We start from the raw sequence: 21,617 nt of genomic DNA, 5'->3' as shown, positions 1-21,617 counted from the left end.
CTGAAACGGAAAAGAGAAAATCGAATGATTAGCCCGGAGAGTCAGGAAAACGGAGAATGACGAATGATGAGTTTGATTGACACCAAGAAAGAAAAACTATTGGTATTTTATCAATAGTTTCTTATAAAAAATTTTTTACAAATATATGTAAACAAAAACTCAAAGCCTTTTTCAGCTAAAATATTAATTTTATATGCTGATATTATCCCTTTTTTTTATTAGCAAACTTGGTAGAAAATTACTTCGTTACTAATATACTAATACTTTTCTTTCAGTGTGCGCGCCTTATTAAAAATCTCAATATTCTCCTGGGATACTACTATATTTATCCCACTATTTGGCCTGGCTTTTCATTATTTTCCTCCCTACGATTCCAATTTCTTTATGCCCTTTGCTGCGTGTATTTTTTTTCGGAAAGTAAGCAAAATGTTTTCTTTGAATTATGTACATTTTTGTGTTACGTACTTTTTGCCCTGAACAAAAATGAAGGTCGCGCACATTATTTCAGCCAAATTCAGAGAAGGCAAGTTAGCGTAATCGGGGCTGCCGGACCGGGATCTTAGCCGCAAAAGCAGCTGGGGCAAACACAAAGTCATACTCTCAAATTCGCTTTAAGTTGGCAATTAAAAATTTCCGCATCTAGGCAGCGCGAGAAACAACACAAATAAATAATTGTTTCCCCAAGAGTCGTTGAGTAAGAGAAGGCGAAAATTGCGCATACGCCGCGTGGCACCGCTGCATTGTGGAAAGCAAGTGCCTCTAGCACGCAAATTAAACGCGATTCCAAAGAAGTGCGCTTTGATTGTCAGCTGGGGGATTCCAGGGGGGAATTGGGGGTGGGGGAATTTCCAAGAACCGAGGCAGCCAAGTGAACATTAATAAAAGTGTACGGCCACAGCTCGCATAAATATTATGGCGCTAACAAATTATATGCCATTTAAATGTAATACTAATTCTGAAAAGAAAATCCACTTGGCTGGACCAGATTTCTCAACGATGAGCAGAGCATAAACATTTTATACTCGGCACAAAGGCACATACAAACGTACATATATATAGTATATGGAACAAGTATATATCTGAGAGGAAGGCAGCGGCACCAGTTCTAATTTCGAGTTTTATGAGCCATAAAAATTTCTCCAAGGCGAGACCAAACATCAGCAGACAAACAGCAAACACAGAGGCAACAATGGATTCTTTGTGGAGTTATGGGGTGGAAGCAGGGTGGGAAAGTGCTATAATGGCTACGGCAGCAAGAGTAATTGACACTCCTGCCACACGGAGGTGTGACGCTCACTTTCCAGCTCGGGATCATGCGGCACTATGTATGATTAGTGCAGATTAAGTTGCAGTTTATGGGAGACTTTTAAGCTCTACTTTAGATTTATTCTACGTTTCTTGAACTGTGATGTAGGTAAATGCTACCTTTTTATTCAAATCCTACCATTTGCAAATACTCTTGTGGATTTTAGGCAGAAATGGAAGCACTCTTAAATACCAAATATAATTGTATGGCATTCTTTATAATCATTTACTAAGTTTTTAAATTCTATAACATTTAAAAAGCTTTTCTCAAGGTAAAATAAATAATATTTTGAAAATCTTTTCTTATACGAAATACTTAAATATTTTTTTAAAACACATCCGCATTTTAAATTTAAAGAATTCGTTAAGGTTTATTTTAAAGTTGCTAGCAGTTCTTTTAATTTAACATGCGAACAAAAAACTGACCTTATTTTTCCAAATTTAAGCTCCGCATAAACACAGTTCGTGAATTTTATTCTCGCCGCTCACAATTTCAATACCAAAGTCCATGAATTTTGTATATGCAAGTGTCGCGGTTCGTAGATGGTGGTGGGGGCCAATCCAATCGGACAATAAATAAACAATTGACATTCTCGGGGCGTGAGGGTGCCAGTATCTATTATTCATAAAGGCCACAGCAAGTCAAACGGGTGCCCAAACCAGAAAAGGACAACTAAATCGGGCTCTTTTTTATTTTGCCAGGGGCTTTGCTGTCGGACAATTGGAAATGGTGTCTCTGGAGGAGAGAAGGCCAAAGTTTGATTCCGGTTGCGGGCTTTGGTTGGCCCGTGATTCCACGGACACGGCTAATGCATTACGACAAACGAGCGGGAAGCTCTGAGAGTGACTGTAGACAGCGGGGGGTTAACGTTAGGGGTGACACTCTCATGTACTTAACCCATGACACCCGACCACCCCGAGATCCAGCTCAGCATGCGGGCAGATGCGAACCCGTTGACAGCTCAACTTTCTCTTTTTCCGGGCGTCAGGCGCCAGGGGCCACCCTTCGTCACAGGTGAGTGGCTGCTGATGCAGGTAACCCAGCACAGAGCTGCGACCTCTGACCCCTCCACACACATGGGGCCCAGAATGTTTCAAAACTAACAATCCAATTTCCAGCGAAGAGCAATTGCATTTGTGACTGAACTGGGAGTAAGAGTGTGCTTAGTCTGATTAATGCCCACGGCCAGTCCTTTGCCCAGCCAACTTTAAAGCAATTGGATTGTCCAGTTCAGAAGGCAAGGCTTTCTCCACTCTACATAGAGAACAAATGGCATTCAAGTGTAAGCAAAGTGAAAGGAGTAATCACAGGAAATAAAATGGCATTACAATAAATTAGAATAAATCTAAGAAAATTTTTAAAAATCATACAAAACACTAAATTGAGTTGCTAAATAAATAATAATAGTTTTAAGTAATTTGATTGTGAATTCCCAAATCCGCAATCTTCATTGTATTTATTACTATTACCTTATTATTAATATTGCTTAAACCTTTATTTTTGTTTTGTTTTTTTTTTTTGTGTGACACCCAAAACCCTTGAGAACCGTGTTGTTTTTGCCCTGCTTTGCCATAACCATTCACTCAGGTCCCAAAAAACATATCCTAGTCTCAGTTTTTCCCTCTTTTCCTCGCCTGCAAATTTATGCAAACACATTAACAAACTCAACGCATTTGCTTTGCATGAGTGTCCTTGTTGCTGCCGGTGACAAAGTTGGAGCGTTAAATGAAATTCGGGTAATTTTTCTGTCGTTGCCAAAGAAAGAATGAAATGTCTTTTGCCAAAATAGCAAAAGAAACGGAAGCGGAAGCAGAACCCGTCAAAAAGAAGATTCAAGTGAGGCAGGTGAGATCTGCTGGCCGCCAAGGTAATACTCTTATTTTGGTTTTTAAAAATCAACAAAGAATTTTTTAAAAATCTGTGATAAATCTAGTTATATTTTAGGTAAAATCATATTTTTTACCAAATTTAAAAGCTTTTTTTTAGGAATTTATTCGTTGTTATAATGTTTGTTACATCAAGATATTTCTTTTGTTTACCAAAATCAATCTATTTAGGATTTTTAGACTTAGAAACACAATGTTGCCGTCAGGGAAGACAACACTTTTATACAAGTTTCCATACCTTTTTGGAAAGGGTATTCCAAGAGGCTGAAATGGAAATGGCGGCCCGTCACCTTCTGCTCCTTTTTGTGCTCGTCGTCAACTCATCAGCAGGGCCACCTTTGTTAGGTAATTCACATTATGTGTCGGCAATGGCGTCGAAGAAAAAATATAAAAAAAACACACACAGCAACAAACAAAGAGCAGCGTGCAAGGAATACGAAAAAATGACATTTGACTTTTAAATTGGATAATTTTTTCTGGCTGCCTGGCTGACTGGCTGGTTGCCAATCAACGGGAAAGGGAGAAAGGGTCTGTCTGCTGGCATCGCGTCCAAATAATATAATATGGAATGTAATTGATTTAGATCCGAAGTTGATAAATACACACTAGACAAAGGAGATTGATTATAATTTCAATTTCATACGAAAACAGCGCCTGCACATGCATCAACCCACTCCAAGTCGAGGGATCCCAGGGAAAGATGCTTCCAATTTGCATACAAATGATGCAGAAAACTCACTTCCACGGCCACACACTCGAGCTCATCTGGGGTGTGTTCTTTACAGCCACTAATACTAGCTACAAAAATCACATAAAACGCTAGCAAATTGCTCAGATTATGAGCCACTTGGGCCTGGCTTTCTCGGCTTTTCCTCCAAGTGAAGGAAAAGAAGAAAAAAGCGAGGGTGACGCGGTGGAGGTGCCGTGTGCGCTGCGTTTTTATGAGCTGGCAAACATGCTTTGAGAATTTATGAAAATAAAAATTGCAAAAGGCAGTCAGCAGTCGCATTTCTGTGGCAGAAACTCTTGTTTTCTTCAGCGCAGTAAAATGCTTCCTTCATTAGCTTCTATTTGTGGACACAACCGGAGGTTCGGAAGTATTTATTTATTTATTTGTTTGTCTGACTGCTTTTGTATTGTATTTTTAATGCTGCGAATATTAAATGAAAACACTTAGTCGTGCTCTGGAATTAAGTGATTTTGGTATTAGTGTTTTGATTAAATTTTTGTGAACTCTGAATTAAGCTTATTATTTATAAAAGGGTTCAAATGGCTATCCGCATGGATAGCCATGCAATACTATATGCAATACGATGCAATACTATTAAAAATAATATTAAACAATATCATTTTGCCGAATTCTATCTCTCGAAGGTTCTATGACTTTGAAAATGACAGTAAGAAGCCATATAACGACTTAAACTATGTGAGTGGGAGCGAGATTAACTAAATCTACACTCAGGGAAAAAATTGTTCTGATTGTGTCTGAAAACGTGTCTTTTTGAGTCTCAAAAATAGCTTTATACCGTTTGGTATCATTATAAGAATTTATGGTATTATTTTAAGAACGGATTTTTAAAACCGCTGTTCTTACTTTAAGAACGAAACGTACTTAAATTTATATTTATTTTTAGTAAAAAAATAATTTTGTTTGAATGCTCCTGTAAGCATTCTGCCATGGAAGGAAATAATAAGGCCATGGCCCAGGGGCCAAGGTGCTGGATTCTGGTATTATTTTGTGTTTGGGGGTACGAGGTTCAATTCCCGCTCACAACACAACTTATTATACCCGTTACTCGTAGAGTAAAAGGGTATACTAGATTCGTGCAAAAGTATGTAACAGGTAGAAGGAAGCGTTTCCGACCCTATAAACTATATATATTCTTGATCAGGATCACTAGCCGAGTCGATCTAGCCATGTCCGTCTGTCCGTCTGTCCGTCTGTCCGTCTGTCTGTCCGTCTGTCCGTCTGTCTGTCTGTATGAACGCTGAGATCTCGGAAACTATAAAAGCTAGAAGATTGACATTTTGCATGCAGATTCCTGGAGTTCCTACGCAGCGCAAGTTTGTTTCAAAAGGGTGCCACGCCCCCTCTAACGCCCACAATCGCTTATATACGATTTTAAAAATTTCAATATTTCGGAAAAGTAAAAATGCAGTTTTATGGTGTTTATCAATACCTATCGAAAAGTAGAAGAAATTTTTTAAATCGGACCATTCGTTAAAAAGTTACGGCGGATCAAAGTTTTTATCTCCACCTCCTTCGCACTTCCTTTAGCTGAGTAACGGGTATCTGATAGTCGGGGCACCCGACTATAGCGTTCTCTCTTGTTATACCCTTGCAGAGGGTATTATAATTTTGGTCAGAAGTTTGTAACGCAGTGAAGGAGACGTTTCCGACCCCATAAAGTATATATATTCTTGATCAGGATCAATAGGGGAGTCGATATAGCCATGTCCGTCTGTCCGTCTGTCCGTCTGTCCGTCTGTCCGTCTGACCGTCTGTCCGTCTGTCCGTCTGTCCGTCTGTATGTCTGTTTCAATACCGTTTGCGAGCTCAGTTTAAAAGCTAGCGCCTTGAAACTTTCACAGTCGTCCTAAAACATGTGTACGCAGATCAAGTTTGAAAGCCGACCCGATCGGACGTCTATATCCTATAGCTCCCATAGGAATAATCGGATATAGCTTTCACAAAAATGAAGATATTTCGCTCAGTGTAAGAGCTATTGGCATGAATCTTTCTAAATCGTATTTTTTTGTGCGTACCTTGATCAGGGTAAAAGCGCGTGCCGATCGGACGTCTATATCTTATAGCTCCCATAGGAACAATAGGGTGAAATCGGTCAAAACTTGACGTTTTTCAGGATATTTCGCGCAAAATATTAGCTATTCCCATGAAACTTTCCAAATCGTATTTTTTTGTGCGTACCTTCATTAGGGTAAACGCGCGTGCCGATCGGGCGTCTATATCCTATAGCTCCCATAGGAACAATAGGGTGAAACATTTTAAAATTTTATTTTTTCAATTATAAAATATTTTGTTGTTTATTAATTCATGTTGCTAGTCTAGTCAAGTTTTAATTCGTAAAATCTGCAAGGGTATTAAAACTTCGGCTTGCCGAAGTTAGCTTCCGTCCTCGTTTTTTTTTTGTAATTAGTAAATTAACAACTTAACTTTTTTAATACATTTTTGTTCTTAAAGTTATAAAGGAAATGTTAATTGAAATACATTTGAAAAACTTCTTACTTACTTTGACTTATTTGGGTTTTGAACCGGGGTCCTCTCGCATCAGAGTCAGACGCCTTACCAACTGGGCCAGCGCACCGTGTTACGCGCGCGTGCATAAGTTCAACTTAAATCTAAATTTACTGGTCTTAAATCAATACCCTTTGGTATTAATATAAGAATGTGGTCTTAAAAAAATAAAAGAACAACACGGTAGTAATGTAAGAAATTCGGTCTTAGATTTTTTCGGTCTTTTTTTTCTGGGTGTATCATAATTCGAAATAGAGCAAGTCCAAATTCATATAACATAATATATAATTGACCATCGTTTCATACAATTTTTTTTTTGGGTGTACTAAATTTTGTAAACCTTTTCCATTCGGCAAATCTTTCTTGTAAATTAATACCAGGTATTTAAAAATCCTTGAACAGCAAACAATATCTATTGCATTTACATTCTGCATCCCAAAATCCACGGAGAAATAATGCAATAGTTTGAAGGGCCCCGGGGATTAATTTCGCTTTAATCAGATTCGGCAACAAAAACACACAAAAACAGACTGCCGACAGCTTCGAAAGAACAAAAATACAAAATTCCCGTGTTATTCCGACATAATTGTTTTCTGCTGCTGCCAAGTGCTCCTGACTGAGGGATATTGCATACCCCTGTTGTGTGTATTTTTCTTTGTTTACCCAAGCCCATCCTCGCATAATGGAATATCCTGAAAATGGATTCGGATTTGCACGCAGCTTAAAGACACGGCGATAAGGATGCCAGACCCACGTACGTGATGCCTGGGAAGCGAGTGCCAAATGGCAGATTATGTCGCCAGACATTAAATCACCGGCGGAGGTAAAATATATGCGATGCTTAAGCAAAATCAATTCTATTTATACGTGAGGGCATAAATTGCACGGTAACAGACTTCCAGGTAACTCAAACGTGTGCCAGATGCCTCGGGCTATATGTACAGAATATACAGGATATAGCATAGCAATCACGCCGACAACGAAAACGTTCCCCTAATAAAATGGAGCTGTAGTCCTAATCCCAGCTTACAGGAGAAAAGAATACACCTGCGAAACGGAGAAACTGTTTATTTCGAGGCGAATTTATAGCCGGAATTATGTGCTCAGGCAATGCAAACAAAACTTTTGCACACTCCCGCACAAAAATTTAAATTGCCAAAATATTGGCTTGGATGGTTATATTAGTCGTTTGCCTGACACACAAAAAAAAGCCTTCAAGCCCTTTTCGCCACAACTTAGCCGGGGATTATGCTAATTATGTGTTTTGATTTCCCCGACATTTATTTTCGATGTGAGCCCAACCCTTTGGGCACCGAATTAATTGAGTTTTAGGAAATTACTTTCCTTATAATTTGTAATTTTCATATTCAAATTAATAAATTATTCAAAGCGTTGCTTCGTAGTTAATTTTTGATTAAGGCAAACAAAAAGCTAATCCTCTAATTCATATTGCAAACAAACGAAGTTGACCTTGCCGCAGTGGACAATAAATTCCGAAGCCAGACAATGTCTAGCCAGCAATACAAAGAAAATGCTAAATTACGCATTCGCCATGTGGAACGCGACTTTAACTTGTTTCCATTGCTAATGGAGTGCCTCGAAAGTTTGGCCTTTAAACAGCTTCCTAATGGACAAAGTGTGTAGCCATAAATTGGCCCAAGGACCAAGGACTCGGATGAAAAAAATAAAGAGCGCATAAAATATAAATATAAAATAAATAAAAAATAAATAAAGAAAAGTCAAAGCCGAAGACGAAGCACAAAGTCAGGGCACAAAGCTCAGTCAAATGGAATTTGCCCTAATTTATGGGCCTCGTCGACATGAGAGCCAATATAAAACATGACGTTGCCCTTTTATTGACCAAACAGACCAGTCGAAAAGGAAGGGAAAGGCAAATCATTAGCAGGCCTCGTCAAGCGGAGATTCCCCCAAATCCCATTTGCCCATGGAAATCCCCAAGGCGAAACGCTGGCGTTGGCAAAATCTGAATCGTACTAAAACTATTAACTAAATTATCGAACAAGGAGCAGAGTATCGTATCGTAAAGATACCCGGGCTGACGCCATCCCGGCGAAAAGTTTAAAGCCAAGCGCCAGTCTGCGGAAATAACAAATGTTAAATGCTCATCAATAACACTTCCTCTTACACCGAATTTCAAGGACTTTTGTTGTGCTGTGTAATGTGATTTATGACATCGTTCTTTTCTGCTTTTATTTTTTGTGGCCGATCACGATGGGATGCGAGCTGCTGCTCGATGTTCCCTCATGTATAAATAATCAAATCCAATTTCGTTAATGGCCTGCTGTTTAACCGATATATGTATTCAGCTGATTTGGTTTCCCCCGAAAATAATGCACAAACTTAAAGCCGTTTCGCACGGCGACGAACCTATTTTAATTTCCTGTCCGTGTCAATCAATTTGCAAGGACCTTGAACGTGGAGCCTGTCTGGTTGAAAGAGTGAAGGGCGGAGACATGCCGACGAACACGTGGCAGGAGCAACAGCCAACCGCCAACAGCAGGTGAATGTCGATATCTCTGGATATCCCAGATGGCCATGTTTATGGGCACCCGTGTATCTTCAGCTCCATCTGTTACATAACTTTCGGTTTATGCACTTCTATCCTACCGTCGATCAAAGGCACCACCCAAGGCCAAGGGTCATTTTCATTCGGTTTCGCCTTTATCGCAGCTCGTAAATTAATAAAAGCGGCGAACAAGTGAGCCAGCAATCAACGCATCAACTGGGGCCCCCGGACGGACCGAACTGACGACAATGGCGTCATTAAATAATACAGGCAGCACGGCGAAAGGATACTCGTATCCTGACAATGCCAGCGAAATACAAACGACTGTATGTGTGTGTGTCAGTGCTTGAACACAAACACTTTCACGTATGGCCACGTAAGACAAGGAGGTATTTTAGGGGTGTAGCCTTTAAGGATACGACTGAGAGCATATCCTTTCTTAAAGAACTGTAATACTAACTACTTTCCATGGATTCCTAAATATAATATTTATATTTTTATATAACTAAGAACTGTTTATAGAAATTGTTTTTAAGTTCTAGAAATTTTAAATCGATTTCAGGATTTTAGGTAAAATTTAAAATTGCCAGATTCTTTCTTCACTTACTGTGGATTTTCATGTTTGGATTTTCTTTCATGTTTGTCTACGCTTTCATTCTGTCTTATTATTCTTGTGGTATTTTCTGGTTCTCTCATTATCAGAAATATTATTTTTCTGTTCTTATTTCCTCTTCACATATGCCATAGTTATTTGCTTTACTGAGTGAATCCCTTGGCTTCTGCTGATTACCCTCCCAACGAAATGCCAGCATACCCAAACTGTCTGCAGAGGGCAGCCAACGTGTGCTGAAATAACCGAGTGCAAAAAAAGGGGGGTGAAAGTTGGGGGAGGTGGCGTTTTCACAGCGACCACGCCCACACGCACGACTTGTCAGTCAAGTGACGGTGAAATGCTTGTCTTTGCCCCGCCACCAACCTCCATTGTCCTTTGGGCCAGGAGGACGAAAGCCGCGAAGGAGGAGGATGAGGATGAGGTGCCCTGTGTGCGGGTCACACACAGATGACAATTTAAGAGGACAATTTTCGCGAGCGTGTCCTTGCCCCAAAGTCTGCATTCAGCCGTCAACCTTGACACTTGACTGTTGCTGAAGTTTGAGCTTGAATTGAAGCAGAAGGCAGCAGCAGACGGCAGAAGGCAGATGGAAGTTGCAAGTTGGCGGCTCTTACAGCCTGACAAATGATATGCTTGCCAGTGGAAGTTTCGCAATGCCAAATTCCTTATACCCCCCTGCTCAACCCCCCTCAAATGCTGAGTGCAGACGCATCCTTTGCTTTTGTCTCTCCGTAGGCAGCTTAAAAGTTCCGCTGACAACTGTCGCCATAATTCACTTTTACAGGACAGCCGGGCAACCCTTACCGTTCAACCAGAACTGTAGAGACAGAACCAGGAAAACTAGAGGGAAAACTTGGAAACGACACTTGGCCAAACAAGTTCCAGGGAAAACGTAACGCCAAGGGAGGCGTGCCCATAAAACTTGCCCCCTTTTCCCATTTCCCCTCCATCTTTGGCCATTTGTTATTTAGAGAACCGCCGCAATTGTAGCCATTTGCAAGCGCTTCAATCACTGACAGGCAAAAGAAACCTCGGCTCAAAGCACCTGCTGCCTCGGGCTAGAACAAAAAAATAGAAAAAAGGAAATAAAAGTGCTGAGAGAAAGGCACAAATCATCTGCAGGGAAAAGTCGCAGAATGGACTGGCAGCAAAAGCCAGTCGCTTAGATTGTAACTCAACTTTGGCATTCGATGGCAATTATTCTGTCATTCGTTTCTTTTACTTTCACTGACCGCAAACAGAACGGCACTCTTGGGGCCATGGAATCGAGAACTTTTATGTTTATAGATCTTGATGAAGAGGGATGACTATAAACTAGTCCTTAAATAATAATAATTAGATGTCTAAAAACTAGACTTTGGCAAAATGTAAAAACGTAAAAATATATGGCACAAACAAAAAAAAAATATATATAAGAAAATTAATTAAATAATTAAATACAATGAAAATTCAATAAATTAATTAATAAATAGAAAAATTAAAAAAATAAATAAAGATGTCTAGGAAACAATAATGCATTTAAGGATGTTGTAATATATTTATACCCGTTACTCGTAGAGTAAAAGGGTATACTAGATTCGTGCAAAAGTATGTAACAGGTAGAAGGAAGCGTTTCCGACCCTATAAACTATATATATTCTTGATCAGGATCACTAGCCGAGTCGATCTAGCCATGTCCGTCTGTCCGTCTGTCCGTCTGTCCGTCTGTCTGTCCGTCTGTCCGTCTGTCTGTCTGTATGAACGCTGAGATCTCGGAAACTATAAAAGCTAGAAGATTGACATTTTGCATGCAGATTCTAGGAGTTCCTACGCAGCGCAAGTTTGTTTCAAAAGGGTGCCACGCCCCCTCTAACGCCCACAATCGCTTATATACGATTTTAAAAATTTCAATATTTCGGAAAAGTAAAAATGCAGTTTTATGGTGTTTATCAATACCTATCGAAATGAAGAAGAAATTTTTTAAATCGGACCATTCGTTAAAAAGTTATGGCGGATCAAAGTTTTTATCTCCTTCGCACTTTAGCTGAGTAACGGGTATCTGATAGTCGGGGCACCCGACTATAGCGTTCTCTCTTGTTTTATAATAATTTTTTTAGTTTGTTATTAATGTGGAATGTTTTTAAAATAGTTTTAATCATTTCCTAATTTTATTTTTACTCATTAAACTGATACTTACAAATCAATTTGTCTTTGTCATCCCTAATAGGAACCTATAAACAAGCCTTCGACCAAAGCATACTCAATCAAAGCCGGAGAGTAAATAACCTTTTACCTTGTTGACCCATAATTGATGCCCAAACCAAACCAAAGCCAGGCAAATCGGGGAAATCTATAGCCATTAATGAGTGGGTGTGCGTGAGGGCGTGATTTTAACAGGCCGTCAATCAGGCCGGGGTGTGCATTTAAAATCGCTTAAATAATTGATTTGTTTCGGCCGCACCGCAAATCAGGCGAATTTAATTAATGTTTAACACGCCACAATCATAACTAATTTAATGTGAATTTGTGGGCCGGTAAGCGGATGTGATAAAACAACTAAATAGTTTAACGATGGGGCGTGTCAACCAACCTTTGGGTCCACTAAAGGATCAACCTTTGTCCTTTTTTGGTGGCCCTTTTTAATTGAGTCTGTCTGCTTTTTGGTCGGTCAATTAGATTGATTGCCCATGGGTTTTATTCCCCAAATGAGCTGTGAACACCGTTGTCCTTAATTAATTGGTTGCATGCCGAATGCCCAACTCAAACACTGACCAAGACCATGAAAAGTTTAGCAAAAAGGGAACTAAAGGGCCGAAAAGTATGCACTAAAATTCCTATTTGAGTTAAAGTTAACCTTCGAGTGGAATTAGGGAATGCTCATGAACACATTCCCCGTGCATAATTAATAATTTTCCACAGTAAATCCGCAACGACGACCGTTTAAGCCGATTTGTAGGGCTTGGAAAAACACAGAAGTTTGATGCCCACACATTCTCATTGCTCATTCCCTGAAATTCCGTAAAATACAGGCTTAAAACGAAGGGCGGCGAAAATTCCGAGAAAACATTTTACATTTGCATTTTCTGCCTAAAAATAGTCCAAAATTGTGTTGGTGATCCGATTTTTAATTACATTTACCAGAAATGAAATTAGGCCTTAGTCGAAATAATAACGTATGTACACTGGAAAATTGTAAATTACAATTTGGTTTCTTGACTTTGGTTTTAATGACACACAAATACCCATGAAATTAAATTGCTGAAAGGAGGATTAAATAGTTGTCTCGCAAATTACGCAGAATCATTCACCGATTGGTCAATAAAAATAAGGCGGTAAGCCACAAAAGGCCTCAGAATTAGTTGGAAATCTCTATTTAAACGAATCCCAATGAAATTTGAGACCAAAGACGTGTAGCTGATTTCAAGCCATATTTTCATCCGGCTTTACTTGGCTGCCTCTTTGCTGTTTGCCTTAAATCCGTTGTTAGGAAGTCCGCGTCTGGGATATCTGTTAAGTTTTGGAAGAGCCTCTAAAAAAAAGGACTTCACAAAGTAAACGCCGAATAAGTGGAAGGCAAAACAGCTGCCAACGGGCAACGTGGGGTGCAACTATTTGCCGCTTTTTCTATATTTTGTAGACATTTGCTGTTTTTTCTGTATTTTGTTGCTATTGTTGACGAGGATGCACTCAGAGAAAGTAGCAGTTAAAATTTAAATAAGATAAAGTATGCAATAAAATTAATAAATATGTAATTTAAATTAAAGCTGAAGATGAACTAAGTAAAATAAAATATTTTGAAAATTAAGGCGATTCAAGAGTCAAATTAAATCAGTTGCATATCCTTTTAAATATATTTTTAGGTCAAAGAAAAATACTTAAAATTGTTTATTATCCTTAGAAAATATTGTTAGTCATTTATAAAGATACAATTTTTTTTGCTTTATTTTTCTTTGCTGGTATTTCAGTATTTTCAGAGGCATCAGGCACCCCGTGAACAGAACCCTTCCCTTGAAGTTTCTCCGACTGTATGCAAATAAGTAACTGAAACTGACAGTGACACCACAGTATCCTTCGCATCCTCCATCCTTCGCAGCATGGGTCAATGGCAAACTGCAGGCATCAGCAGGAGGCTGGGCAAATTTGCATTCATAAAGCAGAAGCGCCCAGTTGGCCCATTTGTATGCAAAGTTAAGTATTAATGGATGGCTAAGGGATGAGAAATGAGGGATGGGGGGGTAAGTGAAAGTAAACACCGGCTAAGAGCGTGCAGGTAAATGCCCCAAATTAAAACAATGAGCTGAAACAGAAGCTCGGGATTTGAGGTGCTGATGGTAATTAACTTGGATGAAGCGTATAATAAGTCGGTTACAAACTCGAGTAGAGGTCCGCCAGAGAAATGTGCTGACATCAAAGAAGCATAATTTCTTCATTTGGCGAAATGGCGCCGAGTTAATTGGTGCCCGGAGTTCTCGAACCAAACAAAGGAGTTTAATTAATTTGGCAAAAATAAAGTCGGGGCCCTGGTTTTTCGGCCAGGTTCCGAAAGTCAAAGTCAATGTGGAAATACAATTTCACACTTGGCCTGGCAGCGCACACACGGCGTATGAATGATTTCGCTAGGCTTCCATTTCGGATTTCATTTTCCATATGGACTTCTTATTCCGGCCTTTCCCTAATTAATTGACTTGCAGGCCTGTAGCTGTGTGCTCTTCACCCACTCTACCGTACTTGCAGTCTGAATATAATCCCCCAGTCGAAAATAATGAAATTTATTATTTACTTTCACTTGGCCAGCATTCTCATGCGGCTGTTGAATCCTCCGTCGTTCAGCCTCTGTTACATAAGGATTTTTTTGCGAGTTCATAATTTTTTGTTAACTTGTATATGAGCTGGATTTTTTTCTGTTTTTTGCTCCTGCTGGTCCACAACATATGTCCGGGTATTTAAGTTCTTAACGACTGTGTGAATGCACACCGATGCAGGCGCACAATTGAGTCGAACTGAATGCGATTTGCGTAAGCTGTCGTTTGGACAATGGCATTACGCATACGCCCCACTGGCAACCATTTGCTTTAAGCAGTCAGAGGATCAGCAGGAAGCACAAAGTACCAATTGTTCTCTGTATTTTTTTTATTGCAAATTAATTAACTCTTATTCCAGTTCAGCTACTCCTGGTTTTCAAGGGTTTTAATAACAAGGATGAAACTTTTTATGCTAATTTTTTTTACTATTTGTTTTATGTTTTTGCACCATTTTCCTTACCTACCTTAAGGGTTTACTCCAATATTTATTTTAAATAAAGTTTATTAAACTTTATTTGGTTTATCTGTTTTTTTAAACTCTCACAGCTTTATTTATTTTACCAAATTGTTGCTGCCACTTTCACAGACTTGTCATAAATCTTTTTGATCACTTCACTAAACACGCGATCTTTGGTTCGATGAGATCGGGTTTATTTTTTAAAGTATTTTTTTGGGATTATCTTGATGAACACACAACCACGCCGCGACGCGTTTCAGAACGAACTGTAAACCGCTGCTCGACATCGGAACTTCAGCCCTAAAGTCGGCTTCGTCCGCTCGGAAATTCACCACGCCCCGAAACGAACCAGAAAAGCCGAGCACTACGACTTCGAACCGAAGCATCCATTGTGGGTCTGTGGACCAGCAGCTGAGCGACGGAGAAAGTGAAAGCCGTCACACTGGCCGCTATTGAGGCAGGTTAGTGCCCGTTCTCACGCTCTCTCTTAACTAGAGAGAGAACGACTTCCAGCGATGTTTCTGATTAGACTGGAAACGATTCTGATAAGGCAAACTTTGTCAGTTGAAAGAAAACTGTTGCATGCAACTTCGCTGAAAAAATTTATTAGAATTAGAAAATTTATTTTTATGTACCTACTTTAATTTTGATAAAATATTTGAATACCTTTTTTAAACATTATTTTTTCAAATAAATAAGATAGGTAGATTAATTGAAATTTAGGAAATTAATTTTCTGTTATGTTTAAGTAAGATTTTTAAATATTGGGAGCACTTTAAAAAAGTTCATGGTTCAATTTAAATTTGTGCTCATTTGTTTTAGTGTGAACTTAAGGATGTCATTTTTTACCCTTTCAGAGAGTATTAAAAAATTTATTTATAAATTTTCTTCTTTCTATCAATTTTAAGTATTTCGTTTATTCCCAAATTTGACTTAAAAATCATAGAAAATATTAGAATTTGATTTGATTTGAAGCCTACCACATTTCGATGTTTTTCTCTCCGCATCCTGGACATGCGCAGCGGAAAGGAGCCTTCTCACTCAGCTGTTTGCCAATGTCCGGCTTTCTTCTTCCAGCGTGGTGAGTTCGGCTTCGGAAAGGCACTGATAAGAGTTACTGATAAGAATACATTACGGATGCAGCTGCATCCGCCCCGAAAAGCAACACGTACCGCATCTTTCATAAATGAAAAGCAATTGCATAAGAGTTTCATCGTCGCAATTTGCGGTCTCAGCGGATGGAAGAGGGGTGATTTTCAGGGGGTTGAGAATAGGGGAAGGGGAACCGCAAAATGCGCAACGCTGCAGACGCAATTAATGCGCACCGTTTTACAATTAGCGACCTGGCCCAATTATGCAGCTGCCACCAGTCGCCCCATTAGACCCCCACCGTCCCCATCCCCCTTTCACCCAGGAAACAACCTCCGCCGTGAATCTTGGTCGTTGCTTTTGTCACTGTTAATAGGAAATTCATGGCCGCCGGTCGCCGTTCTCCGTAGTTTTTTTGCAGGGCACGTGGATGGGCATGGGTTGGTTTTTCGGGTGACTGGGGCTGCCTTTTAATTATGATAATTACATTGTTGTCGTTCTCATTCGCTGACAGCAGCTGGGCCGCGATCTTTGGCGCTGGACAAAAACGCTCCCCTAAATATTCCCCAGTTCATGGGAGTTAATGTTGTATGCAAGTTGCACATCCCATCCTGGGTCTGCACCAAGGCAAACCAAATTAGGCTTCCAGTTTACGGGAGGATGTAAAAATGAAAGGCCCAGCTGGGCCAAATTAAATTTGACGAGAAAACTGAATTTTAATAAATTTCTATCAAGTAAAAAAACAAAATGTTTTATTTCTCATAAAAAATATAAAGGTGTATTTATAGTTAAGTTATTATAAATAATAATGTTTTTATTATGTAGTAACCGATATAAGTATCCAAATCATTTTACAGTACACTTTTTTTATTTTTATTAAATAATTTTTTTATTTGCTTATACTTTGGTTAAGAGGGAATTACAAATTGCCTATAGCCTTGATTTTTATTGTAAAATACTGAATTTTAATATAATAATTAAAATATTTGTAAGATACTGACAATTCCAATACTTTACATTGCGAAACAAAAAAATTGTTTTTGAAAATATTGACATTAAACGCGCGCACATAAAATTAATAATTGAATTAAAATTGTAAAAGCTTCTCCTCTCAGGGCAGTAATATTCTGAATTTTCGGCTAATTGAACCAATAACGATATTATTTCTCCCCAACCTTAGCGCTTTGTAATTTTGTTTCCGCTGCAGCGGAGGGTGCAATAGTCAATGCTCACCATTGGATGACATTCTCATCCGCCCTGCAACTTGCGGCATACGCCGTAATTGGGTTATGGCATCCACAATCCGAACATGGAAGCATTTCCGGAGCGAGGCGACGGATTTTGCATGCAATAAATGGGAGACACTGTGCGACAATGTCGCTGGGAAAATTGTTGCAAAAATGCAACAATTAAGACCTTAGATTGTCCTCGAACAGCGAGCTGCGATGCATCTAAATGCGCATATATGCGATGGCTGTTGGCTGAGGGTATTTTCCCCGCTTTTCCCGCCGCTTTTCCGTATTTTGTGTGTTTGGCCCGCTGCCATTTCGACGTGCATGCAACAATTTATGGGGCTGTCAACAATATGGCAACATGTTTTTTGCTCGCCTGCGTCTGGACATGCTAATTGCACCATGCACCATGTGGAAATATCAAGTAAGTCCCGGGCCATCGTTGAAATTTTTACGAAGCGAATAATTTAATGCGCCATAAATTCGCATGTACGCTTGTAAAATTGACAGCGAGTGGGCCATAAATTCAGTAGCATACTTTTTAGCACACGAATTTTTGAGCGACAAAAACCGCTGACAAGAGCAGCAATGCAAAGTGAGCCAAATGAGAATACAGATTTATGTGTCGGTTTTATATTAATTATAAAAGCGGCAAAGCAACGAGCGCTTTGTGCTAACTGCTCACCTGAAACTGTGACATTTACATTTGTACTTTTATAATTCCGCATTTCAGTTGCCATTGTTGAAATCAGCATGGAGTGCAAATTGTTGCACAACAAAGTCGCGAATTTCAAAAACTTTTTCATTTAGCCTTCAAAAGTTATTTATATTTTCTCCACATTACTATACTGATACCCTGTACAAGGCTCGGTATATTGCGTTTGAGCAAAGAATGGGGCAGTTAGAAAATATTATGTTTGTTTCTAAAAAGCTTATATTGTTTTAAGCATTTTAAAAATCCATACAAGTAAAAAAAAAATGTAATAAAAAAATTAATTTAGTAAAGATAATATTTTCCCATTTAAATCAGAATTCTCTGTTCAATATCTAATGGTATTTAATACCCTCCTCTATTTCCTGGCATTTAATTGAAGTTTCAGTACCCATTTGATGCCTGAATGGGAAGCCTTAGTTCATCGACAGGTGGCAACAATAGGCCTAATTCCTAATTGTTGTGGCCACGCAAGCTTAATTACATAATTGGTCAATCGCACCAATAGAGGAGCCATCACCAAATAGTATTTAAACGAAGAGCTTCCCTCAATTTAAGGCTAAAAAATCGAGGAACCATGAGGCAAGTCACAGTCGACAGTCTGGAATTTTTCAAGAGCCACTGGACAGCCTGGCGGCTCCTGGGAGTGGCCCATATTCGTGTGGAGTCCTGGAGAAACCTCTACATGACCTACAGTATCGTACTAAATCTCCTTGTGACCCTGTGCTATCCATTTCATCTGGGCATGTCGCTCTTTCAAAACCGTACCCTCACCGAGGATATTCTCAACCTGACCACCTTTGCTACCTGTACCGCCTGCTCGGTGAAGTGCCTGCTGTATGCCTACAACATCAAGGATGTGCTGGAAATGGAGAGACTTTTGAGGCTGCTGGATGACCGGGTAGTCGGTCCGGAACAAAGAGGCATCTACGGACAGGTGCGGGTGCAGCTGCGGAATGTCCTGTACATTTTCATCGGCATCTACATGCCCTGCGCCCTGTTCGCCGAGCTCTCCTTTCTGTTCAAGGAACAGCGCGGCCTCATGTATCCCGCCTGGTTTCCCTTCGACTGGCTAAACTCAACCAGAAACTACTATATAGCGAATGTCTATCAGATCGTGGGCATATCCTTTCAACTGCTGCAGAACTATGTGAGTGACTGCTTTCCAGCGGTGGTCCTGTGTCTGATCTCCTCGCACATCAAAATGTTGTACAAGAGATTCGAGGAGGTGGGTGTAAATCCAGCTAGAAATGCGGAGAAGGAACTAGAGGCCTGCATCACGGATCACAAGCACATACTAGAGTGAGTTCTTATTTTTTGGAATTTTTTTTTAAATTAAAAACATTTTTTCAGACTTTTCCGTCGGGTTGAAGCCTTCATATCCTTACCCATGCTAATTCAATTTGCGGTAACCGCTTTAAATGTCTGTATCGGCATTGCCGCCCTGGTTTTTTTCGTCACTGAGCCCATGGCACGGATGTATTTCATCTTCTACTCGTTGGCCATGCCTCTGCAGATCTTTCCATCCTGCTACTTTGGCACCGACAACGAATACTGGTTTGGACGGCTCCATTACGCGGCCTTCAGTTGCAATTGGCACACCCAAAACAGGAGTTTTAAGCGGAAAATGATGCTGTTCGTTGAGCAATCCTTGAAGAAGTGCACCGCTGTGGCTGGCGGCATGATGAGAGTACATTTGGATACCTTTTTTTCCACCCTGAAAGGTGCATACTCCCTGTTCACCATCATCATACGAATGAGAAAGTGAGCAGCCGTTGAAAATTAGTGGGTTTTTTCAAAAGATACATATATTTAAATGTTTAATTTTTTGTAAATCTAAAATATATGGTACGGAAAACAGAAAATAAAAACCAGTAATTTTACTATTTTTATTAATATTAAAATTATTAATATTAAAAGCAATAAATAAAAATAGATTGTATTTTTTTTTAAATATTTTAACTATTTTTCAAAATTTTTAGAAATTATAATATACTTTTTTAGGTTTCCTTTATATCCTAAAAGCTGTAAAGTAGTTGAATAGGTGAACTTTTGCCTTAAATAGAATTGGCAGCCTGGGAAGCCGCAGGTGATTTCAATTACATTATAATGACATTATTAGAGGCCATAACGCGGACCCCAGAATTCTGTATAAAAGAAGAGTGACTCGCTCAATGTCAAAGTTATTGCGAATTCGGCATGTCTGCCATCGATAGCTTAAGCTATTTTCAAAGCCATCGATTTGTGCTGGAAATACTCTTCTTTGATCCCGACAAACTGGAATCCGGCAGGAAGTTATACTCCTTTGGCACCATTGCAGTCAGTCTGCTTTTCACCTTCGGATATCCCTTTCACCTGGGAATGAAGCTATTCCGGAATGAAACAAAGGACCTGGATATGATAAACGTGGCCACATTCCTACCATGTTTGGGTTCGTCTTTAAAATTCCTTATATATGCTTTTAACTACAGAAAGGTACGACGAATGAAGGAATTGCTAAGATTGCTAGATGAGCGAGTTATTGGATTGAATCAGAGGAGTATTTATGCCGAAGTTAGGTGGCATTTGCGTTTAATACTGTGCTTATTCATTGGAGTCTACACCCCCTGTGGTTTATCCGCCGTGTTGATGTTTCTGTTTGCAGAAGATTGGCGTCTTATGTTTCCCGGCTGGTTTCCCTTTGACTGGCGAAGTTCTCTATGGAACTATTGCCTAGCTTTTGGATATCAAACGACCGGCCTCTCGTATCAATTGCTTCAAAATTACATAAGCGATTGCTTTCCGTCGGTGGTTTTATGTCTCATCACGTCTCACATTAAAATGTTGTACTGTCGGTTGGAGGAAATCGGACAGAATTCACTGGAGGATGCGGAAAAAGAGCTGGAAAGGTGCATTACGGATCATAAGAATTTGCTCGAGTGAGATGGTTAAAATATTTAATATAAAATATATTTAAATACATAATTTTCATTAATAGACTTTTTCAGATCACAGAGGCCTTTATGTCGCTGCCCATGGCTCTACAATTCTCCATTAGCGCCTTTACCAGCTGCTTTGGGATCGCAGCACTCTTCTTTTTTGCCAACGGGCCCATGGTTAGGGGCTATTACATAACCTATTTCGTGGCCATGATCCTACAAATCTTTCCGTGCTGCTACTTTGGAACTGATTCGGAGTTCTGGTTCGGCCGCTTGCACTATGCTGCCTTCAGCTGTGACTGGATAGGTCGGGAGAGAACCTTCAAGCGGAAGCTCATGCTGTTTGTGGAAAGGTCCTTGAAGAGGAACAAGATCATGGCGGGCGGAATGATGCCCATTTCGGTGGGCACCTTCTTTGCTACCCTGAAGTTTGCCTACTCACTGTTCATGATAATTCTACAGAGGAATTAATTTTATAAGTTATTCCGATTTTTTTTTGATTTTATAATACTAGTGGGATTTATGCTTTCAAATGTATAAAAAAACCACAATTGTATTTAATTTACGCTTTTAAATATTTTACGTGTACTTCTTTATTTCATCGAGTACAATGGCCGCTTCCCTAAGGATCTAATCAATAGCATTTAAGGCCGGAAGTCATTTTCTGTGTTTGCATACAAAATGGCGGAAACGTTACTTCCGTCGCTGCAAAAAACAGGTCACAAAAAATGGCAAAAAATTCAAAACGTTTAGAAAAAACGTGGCAACTAATAACGCGACCTTTTCAATGGTTTTTATGACTTTGTCTGCCCTTTTTATTTTGCTGGTGTGCACTAGTTT

The 21,617-nt window shown here is 39.6% G+C and overlaps 2 protein-coding genes across 4 annotated transcripts; both read left to right on the top strand.

Annotated features, from left to right (window-relative positions):
• The first annotated feature begins 12,595 nt into the window (after positions 1-12,595).
• Positions 12,596-19,714, top strand: Or59a (Odorant receptor 59a). 3 transcript variants are annotated; one of them, XM_017136867.3, is made up of 3 exons: positions 12,596-12,740; positions 18,418-19,161; positions 19,213-19,714. In XM_017136867.3, exons 2-3 carry the CDS (start codon positions 18,437-18,439, stop codon positions 19,625-19,627), a joined length of 1,140 nt encoding a protein of 379 aa, XP_016992356.2. In that variant the 5' UTR covers positions 12,596-12,740; positions 18,418-18,436; the 3' UTR covers positions 19,628-19,714. The 3 variants fall into 3 exon arrangements, with proteins under 3 accessions (XP_016992356.2, XP_070069346.1, XP_070069347.1); XM_070213245.1 differs by having other exon boundaries at positions 12,596-12,899; positions 18,248-19,161; XM_070213246.1 differs by lacking the exon at positions 12,596-12,740 and adding an exon at positions 17,475-17,571 and having other exon boundaries at positions 18,242-19,161.
• A 344-nt stretch (positions 19,715-20,058) lies between these two features.
• LOC108054100 (odorant receptor 59a-like) lies at positions 20,059-21,248 on the top strand. Its single transcript, XM_017136858.2, has 2 exons — positions 20,059-20,777; positions 20,837-21,248. The coding sequence occupies exons 1-2, from the start codon at positions 20,059-20,061 to the stop codon at positions 21,246-21,248; spliced, it is 1,131 nt and encodes a 376-aa protein (XP_016992347.2).
• The last annotated feature ends 369 nt before the right edge of the window (positions 21,249-21,617 follow it).

This window comes from Drosophila takahashii, chromosome 2R (assembly GCF_030179915.1).
Source record: "Drosophila takahashii strain IR98-3 E-12201 chromosome 2R, DtakHiC1v2, whole genome shotgun sequence".
Taxonomy (NCBI): domain Eukaryota; kingdom Metazoa; phylum Arthropoda; class Insecta; order Diptera; family Drosophilidae; genus Drosophila; species Drosophila takahashii.
The sequence above is the reverse complement of the archived record's forward strand: the minus strand, read 5'-3'. Positions and strand labels throughout refer to the sequence as shown.